Here is an 8,865-nt window from a genome sequence, read left to right on the forward strand (position 1 = left end):
ACTGAGTTATCGTAACGTTCTGAATCGACCCCCTGGTATGCTACAAGTGTGGGTTATGACGATATCTGGAGATACGGACGCGAATGGATTTTTTCATCGTTGAAATCTGCATTTGCAGATGCGTATGTGTGAAAAAAGTATTTGTTTCAGAATAAATGTGAATCATTGTAGATTTGGTGATCGTTGAATTGTCTTTAATTTAAGGTTTTTTTTTATATATTTTTTATAATATCTAGTGACGGGACGAACAAGTCGTGCGCCTAATGGCTACTAAGCTACACAGTTGCAGTGCCACGCAGAGCTTTAAATAGCAAAGATCTGTGGGGCACAGCCACTGTACCCTGAGATATAAGTTCACAAGTCCCAGATTGTGCCTGTAATTTAATCGAAAATATTGTATGAAAATTAGTAGTGGCGCGGCTGCAATGGTACAGTGGCGCCACTGCACTGCTTCTTTAATCGTCGAATTTGATGGCGCCCCTAATTGCAAATAATTGGTTTTTTTTTTCAGCCTCAGAAACCTGTATACTTCAAATGTGTAAAAAACTTAAATATTTATCTTACTTTTCTGTTTGTGCCGGAACTCTGTCTTTCTTCTCGATACCTCCAAAGTACACTACACCAACTTAATTTTTGTACCTATCCTGTTTTAAATTTATTTATTGTTTCTTTTTTTTCCACAAAATTCTTACACAACAATTAAATCAAATTCATTGGAGGTATCGTTATGTGTAATGTACGCGAGGCGCACTTACAGTGCGCCCTGTGTCTAGTGTTGTCATAAAATAAAAATAATTTTCTGAATATTTTTTCAAAATTTTCTCCTATATTTTTATTTATGTTGTTATTAAAAAAGTGCGCATTTTATCTCAATCCCATTGAAAGTGACGAAAAGATCGACGATGGAGTATGCTGACCTAAATAATGCCTATTATCTCCTTCAAGAAACTAAAGATACAGTTTTAATTTTTTATTGAATTGATATTCAATTATTTTTTGTGAAATTACTCCACTAGTTTGTTATAATTATTAATACAAAGATCGAACGCTCAGAATAGATAGTAAAGTTATAGTGCTCAGAGAATAATTTTTATGATTTATATTAAAAAAATTAGGAAAGTTTACTCCGCACTAATTATACCACGTAGTATATCACAGTTGTTTATACTGGTTTTCTGTCCCATTCCAACACTGTGCCACTTTTAAGTACTCACAACATATTATATAATTACTTATAATATCATTATTTTAACTACAACAGAGCTAGAGCAGTCCACTTGTATCTGTAACACAGGACATACTAACACGAGCACGGGGCTTATTTTTGTTAAACAATTCTATTGTAAGGAATATATTATTGGAACACATTTAATGCACAACTTAAAAACAATTCGTACACACCTACTACGACTGCTCCATAACAAAATCTATTAAATGCTTTAGATACAATTTTACAGGAGAACCCAAAAACACAAACAAGGTCGCGCTAAAACAATTTTCCTTTTAATGTGCGTAACTACTCATATTTCTATTACAATTGAACCGCTCCAATGTCAACTTCTTCCAAGGGATTCTATCAGAACCGTCAAAATTTACAAAAATGTTGTGTGACATGGTAAATTGGCGATAGTTAACGTTAACTTTTAATGTAATAATATAAATAATTATGTTTACTGTAAATTGCATGACAATTAGAATAAGGTTATGGTAGGACTGTTGTGTGGAATGTTGCCTAGATCAAAAGTTCTAAAATTAAATGAAGATTTAAAAAAACTATACTATATAACTTTTTATAAAGAAACAACCGATCTCATAAGTTCTTCGAATTATATCTATTTGCCAAGTTTTATTGAAATCGGTTACCGGAAAGTGCGCAAAACCGGATTCATCCTCTAGTTTGCCACCCTTAGAGGTGGAATATTTTTTTCAAATTTAAATGGGGCCAATACAAAGGTACCCTCTTTCCAGCAAAAAAAAAGAATGCTCAAAACCGATTCACATATTATCACGTAACAAAATCAATCGAATAGATCATTTAAAAAACTGATAGTATTAAGTATGACACCTATCAACGAATATACTGATGTCACAAGAATGATCACAAATTAATATACAGTGTGTTTTTTTTAACTGGGACATTATGAGGAAATCCGAAACTAAAGGAGATACAGGAAAACTGTTTTTCGAAAACGTGGGTTGTAAAACTGAATAAAATTGATTAATAATTTTTTTAGTACAGATCGACTCAGTGTCATGTAAGGATAATTTCGTAAAAGTTTGTTTTAGCTTTTATTTACTATTGTACAGAATGAGTATGAGCTAGATATCTCCTTTTTTTCGTCTTTTTCTCGTAATCGAAATGATATAGTGTTGTGATTCGTTATAAATTTAGCTATTTTTTTAAGTGTACTACCAATTGTAACAATTGTTGTTTGTAGAAGTACGTTATTGTTTTCTAATGTATTTAGTTTGTTTCGCAACTGAATGAAACATGACTTAATATAACATTTTAATAGGTCTTTCGGAGTGCTGCTATGGGAAGTGTTTTCCCTCGGTGTGATGCCGTACACCGGCTGCGCCAACCGCGAGGTCATGGAGATGGTGTCAGGGGGAGGCCGTCTCGAGAAACCCTATGGTGAGGCAATAGTGTTTATTTACAAATTATATTACAAATAATATTATCAAATTGATGTACACAAAAGTAATATGACATACTGTGGGGGCGGATTGTGAGAAAAAACGCCTGGTTGTAAATTGAGCTTCTTGTTCTTGGTTTTGCTTGGATCGCGGAGAGATTTGGAACGCCTTCGGAGTCTTGTGCAGTCAATTTTGGAATGTCGTTCCGCTCCCAACGCTCCGCTTTTTATATCATCGCTGGCCCGCCGTGCTGCTCGCATTCTATTCAAGTGTGCGAGCGGGACGGCACCAATGCAGGAGCGGGACGGGAGAACCCTACAGACTCCAAGCAAAACCCAGAACAAGAAGCTCAATTTACAACCAGGCGTTTTTTCTCACAATCCGCCCCCACATTTTCTGGTCCTTCAGCAGCCGGATTACATCAAGAAAGAACAATGCCAGTTACCAGAAGCGCAAAATCATACCCCGTGAATACCCAAGAATCCTCGTCCACTGCTCCAACCTGTTCGACGGGCACTGACACGATCACGGGGACCGAAAAGACCGCTACAACTTCAGAACACACGCGCTCCACGTACGCCACACGTACAACCGGTGCAACTGTGGAAACCGACGCGACGATCAGACAAATCGACGCGGCGCCGACTGCCACCTCGCCAGTCTCCCAACTAGTAGAGAGACCCGAAGCCGGCGCCACTACAAGCGAAGCACCACGGAGAATATGCTCTCCTAAATCTGTTCGATCTTTTCGATCCGGTTCTTCGAACAGTCGTCGTAAGCAGCTAGCGGAAGCGCAACAAGAATTATTGAAGCTGAAAATCGATTTAATATCTGCAAAGATCGCGGCAATGGAAGAGGAATCGGACGTAGACGAACCGGAGGAAGCCACGATCCGCGAAGAACGCACATCGGAGTGGATTCGCACAAGCACTATTGGGTTGAGAAGAGAAGAGCAGGAAGACTACACTGCCGCCACACGTACGAAGGAAGATATATTGAAGGGAAGACCTGCCGAATCACAGGCGCCGCCGCCGACGCGCGACGTCATTCGCCAGGAAAAAATCTCCACGTACGCGGCACCTGCGACAGCTGGGACCAGGTGCCCCCCCACCAACTACGCGGGGGGAGCGCCCCCCTCTACATACGTCACGCACACAAGTGAGAGACAACAGCCGCAATACTATCGTAACAACGACGGCCACCTGGAACATAAGCCGCCGAACGACATATGTTATGAAAAGTTAGCAACGGCGATCACTACTGCGGCACGAGCGATTCAACCCACTACTGCAAGACTTCAAGAATTACCCATATTCAACGGTTCGTCAAGCGACTGGCTGCCGTTCAAGACAGCCTATGAAGAATCTGCAGGACTGCTTACAGAACAAGAGAACCTGGCGAGGCTCCGGAGGAGCTTGAAAGGCACCGCTAGGGAAGCAGCTCAATGTTTATTCGTCGGAGCCACGTCCTCCCACGAAGTAATGAGCTTACTGACATCAAGGTTCGGTCGTTCGGACGCGCTCGCACTGGCCGAACTGAGTAAGCTACGCACCCTTCCACGTCTGGGCGAACATCCGAGAGACATCTGCAACTTCGCATCGAAGATCATCAACGTCACGGCCACATTGAAGGCGCTAAACAGACCGCATTATCTACACAATGCCGAGATAGTGCGCGCCGTGGTTGAGAAGCTGCCTTCAGCATTGCGCTATCGATACTATGACTTTGCTGCGGAACAGCCAGAATACCAACCTGACCTAGTAACCCTGACCGAGTTCATGCAACGCACAGCTGCACGTTGTGGGAGCTACGCGCCCGTCGAGAACACACCTGTGGAAGACCGGCGGGAGCCAGCAGGCAGGAGACCCATGAAGAGCTACCACACTCAAATAGCGAAGCCAGCCGAGCACGAACAAGTTACTACGTGTCCTATTTGCGACAAGACGGGTCATCATGTGGCGCAATGCGACGAAATGAAGACAGCAGATGTAGCCGCCAGGTGGGACATAGCACGCAAACATAGGCTATGTTTCCGCTGTTTACGGACACGCAAATTTCGCCATACGTGTAAGAACAAGAGGTGCGGCATCGACGGTTGCGAGTACATGCATCATTCACTGCTGCATGGCACTCCACCCTCATCAAAGGAGAAGAAAGAAGCTCCTGCATCATTTGTTGTGGCATCAGCAAAAGACAGAAGCAACACCACCGCGCTACTGAAGGTACTCCCTGTGCAAGTGAGGGGCCCCAAGGGTACGTGCAACGCACTCGCACTACTGGACGACGGGTCAACGTGCAGCCTGATTGAGGCGGCGCTAGCAAGAAGGATCGGCGCAGCGGGTACACCAGCACCCTTTTACATTGAGGGTGTAGCCGGCACGCGAATTAACGTTGGCGAATCGCAACAAGTACGCATTTCTCTGCGCGGGCGCGACACGAATGAGCATACAATAACAGCCCGCACCATGAACAACTTGAAGCTATCGCCGCAAGCAGTGCCACGTAACGTCATACGAGCTTGCCCCCACCTGCACGACTTAGAAGAGCATCTCATCTACGAAGAGGGATCACCTACGATACTGCTGGGTCAAGACAACTGGCATCTTTTACTCACACATGCCGTGCGACAAGGGGACCGACACCAACCGATCGCAACACTCACCGATTTAGGTTGGGTTCTACACGGCACTAAGAGATCGAGTGAAAGAGTCAACACCCACAAAGTACTCCACGCTGTCGCCCCTGATGATGAAGAGTCCATGGAGCAGATGATGAGGGAACACTTCAGCCTCGAGTCATTGGCTGTCACACCGAGACGCAGCCACAACGACGACGAGCGACGAGCACTGCAACAACTAGAAGATAAAACCCGCCGTTTACCGGCGGGAGGCTTTGAAACCGGTCTTCTATGGCGTAACGAGCACGTTCGTCCACCTGACAGCTACGACGTGGCGTTAAGAAGATTGGAACTAGTTGAAAAGAAACTCGACCGCGACGAGGTACTGAAAAAGAGATACGAAAAACAGTTACAAACACTGTTCGACAACGACTACGCAGAAATAGCGCCACCCCATAAGAACCCGAAGACTTGGTATTTACCCCATTTCGCCGTCATCAATCCACAGAAGCCAGAGAAGCTCAGATTGGTCCACGACGCCGCTGCCAAAGCCAAAGGAGTCAGCCTGAACGACATGCTACTACCAGGCCCGGACTTAATACAATCCCTGCCCGGCGTGTTGATGAAGTTCCGTCAGCGACCAGTAGCGGTAGCAGCCGACATCAGAGACATGTTTCTTCGTGTGACCATACGAGAGGAAGATAGAGACATGCAACGCTTCCTGTGGAGAGGAGACGACCGAGATCGCCAACCGACCGAGTACCGTATGAAGAGTGTCATATTCGGCGCCACATCATCTCCCTGTACTGCTATCTACGTAAAGGACAAGAACGCGGAACACTTTCGTTCTCAGTACCCCGAGGCGACAGCGGCAATCATCGACAACCATTACGTCGACGACTACCTAGCGAGTTTTGACGACGAAGGAGCGGCCGTACGCATATCCACACAAGTTGCGTACATACACAGCCGCGCGAACTACTTCCTGCAACGTTGGGCATCTAACTCGCGCCGAGTACTAAGCACGCTGTCACCGGGATCGAAAGGCGACATACTACAACTGGACAGCACGAAAATACTGGGCATGGTGTGGCAACCAGAGGAAGACACCCTGTCTTTCAACATCAACACTCACAAAACACCGGCGGAAGTATACAACGGGGCAAGAACACCAACTAAAAGGGAGGCGCTACGCACTGCGATGTCCATATTTGATCCATTGGGCATCGCCACTCCAGTCACCATACAAGCGAAGCGCATCATACAAGACACGTGGCGCTCGGGCATCGATTGGGACACCCCGTTAGAAGCGCCCGAAGCGGACGCCTGGAGCAGATGGCTGGAAGATGTACGACGACTCGCCAAGATAAAAGTACCGCGCTGCTATATGAAACTTAGTCACGCGCGCGGCATCCAGTTACACACATTCGTGGACGCAAGTTCAACGGCATACGCGGCCGTCACCTATTGGCGTGTAGAAGACGAAGATGGCAACATACACGTCTCACTCATCATCGGCAAGGGGAAAGTAGCTCCGTTGAAGGTGATCTCCATACCACGACTAGAGCTGCAAGCTGCCGTGCTGGGTTGCCGTCTTACACAGACCGTCGTCGACGAGCATCAATTTAAACCGACGAGCCGCTACTACTGGACAGATTCCCGCACGGTGCTGACCTGGATACGCAACGGACCGCGAGTTTATAAACCGTTCGTAGCGCATAGAGTGGCGGAGATCGCTGAACACACTAAAACGAAAGAATGGAGATGGATACCCACCAAAATGAACGTCGCAGACGACGCCACCCGCGACGTGCCACACGACTTCGACTCTAATCATCGATGGTACAGGGGGCCGGACTTTCTATATATGTCGGAAGAAAATTGGCCTCAAGAGGAAGTCACGGACGTCAACGTCACGGATGAAGAACGGGTCCACCTCACCACAGGCGTCGGCGCGCGACTGAAGGAAGCTCTACCCGTAGTAACTCGTTTCTCAAGTTGGATACGCCTCATGCGGACCACAGCGCGCGTACTACAGTTCATAGACAGGCTACGGACGCGCACACAACGATGTGCCGCTTTAAGGAAGAGAACGAGGAAAAATGCCGACGCCGACCCTACTTGGCGAAAAAATAATACAGAAAGCAAGAAGACGAATACTTCCGAGGCTGCGCGTGGAAAGCAAGTTTTACACAAATTTAAAACGATCGACGCATCATATCTACGCCACGCCGAGTCGCTGTGGATACGAGCACAACAGGAAGAGGCGTTCACCGAGGAAATCAACGCCCTCATGAGGGGGACCCCCTTTCCCCCCTCTAGCCGCCTTATGAAATTATCAACGCTACTCGACGGCGAGGGCATAATACGACTACGATCGCGTATAGCGGCGGCGGGTGATATCACTGAGCAACAACGGTCACCAGCCGTGCTTGATGGAGACCACCCGTGGGTGCGACTGTATATCGCCTGGATACACAAACAGACGCACCACGGAGGCTTCGGCATCACCACCAGCGAGGTACGACAGCACTACTGGCTCCTACGACTACGCAACGCTGTGCGAAGCGAACTGAAACGTTGCCGAGTGTGCCGCATCATGAGAGCCACGCCTCCACAACCCTCGACCGGAAACCATCCGCCCAGCCGCCTCGCTCACCATCAACGCCCGTTCACATACACCGGGCTGGATTTCTTCGGCCCACTCCAAGTCACAGTAGGCCGCACACGACAGAAAAGATACGGAGCGATCTTCACCTGCCTTACCACGAGAGCGGTCCACGTCGAGGTCGCCGGAGATCTGAGCACCGACTCCGCCATCATGGCACTCCGTCGCTTCATATCGCGACGCGGATGCCCGACGGAGCTGTGGTCTGACCAGGGAACCAATCTCCGCGGCGCGGACGCCGAGCTACAGAGGGCAGCACTAGAAGCTATACAGGAAGACGCCAGTATCCGGTTCATCAAGTGGAGATACATACCGCCGAGCGCACCGTTCATGGGAGGAGCATGGGAGCGTCTGGTACGGAGCATCAAAACAGCTCTGTACACCGTACTGCACGAACGCGCCCCGAAAGAAGAGGTCCTGCACACTCTATTGGTCGAAGCAGAGCACACCCTCAACAGCCGCCCTCTCACCCATGTATCCACTGCTCCAGAAGACGAGAACCCCCTGACTCCGAACCACTTCCTACTGGGGGGTCCCTCACGAGTACCACTGCCTGGAGCCTTCACGGACACAGACATCGATGGGCGCAAAATCTGGCGGACCAGCCAACGACTGGCCGACATGTTCTGGTCACGCTGGATAAAAGAATACCTCCCTGATCTCCAGCACAGACGAACTCCGAGAGCCACCAACGGCGCGCTACAATTGGGAGACTTGGTGTTCATAGCCGACGGGACGCTACCACGCAACACCTGGCCCCGCGGCATCATTGTGGCTACATACCCAGGCCCCAACGGAGAAATAAGGGCGGTCGACGTGCGGACAAACAGAGGAGTTCTGCGCCGTCCTACAAAGAAGCTGGTAATCATTGCAACGGGAGGCAACGAGACAACGAAGCGCGAACCCTAGGACTTTCCAGCTACAAGCTGCGGCGGGAGAATAT

At 47.9% G+C, this 8,865-nt stretch overlaps 1 protein-coding gene across 1 annotated transcript in view; it reads left to right on the forward strand.

Annotated features, from left to right (window-relative positions):
* LOC113233552 (ALK tyrosine kinase receptor) overlaps window positions 1-8,865 on the forward strand; it is a 76,896-nt gene that overhangs the window by 45,986 nt on the left and 22,045 nt on the right. The window contains exon 22 of the mRNA XM_026468673.1: window positions 2,517-2,635. Within this exon, the coding sequence (XP_026324458.1) occupies window positions 2,517-2,635 (119 nt within the window). The remainder of the gene's footprint in view (window positions 1-2,516; window positions 2,636-8,865) is intronic.

This window comes from Hyposmocoma kahamanoa, unplaced genomic scaffold (assembly GCF_003589595.1).
Source record: "Hyposmocoma kahamanoa isolate Upper Pololo Valley unplaced genomic scaffold, ASM358959v1 79, whole genome shotgun sequence".
Classification (NCBI taxonomy): Eukaryota; Metazoa; Arthropoda; class Insecta; order Lepidoptera; family Cosmopterigidae; genus Hyposmocoma; species Hyposmocoma kahamanoa.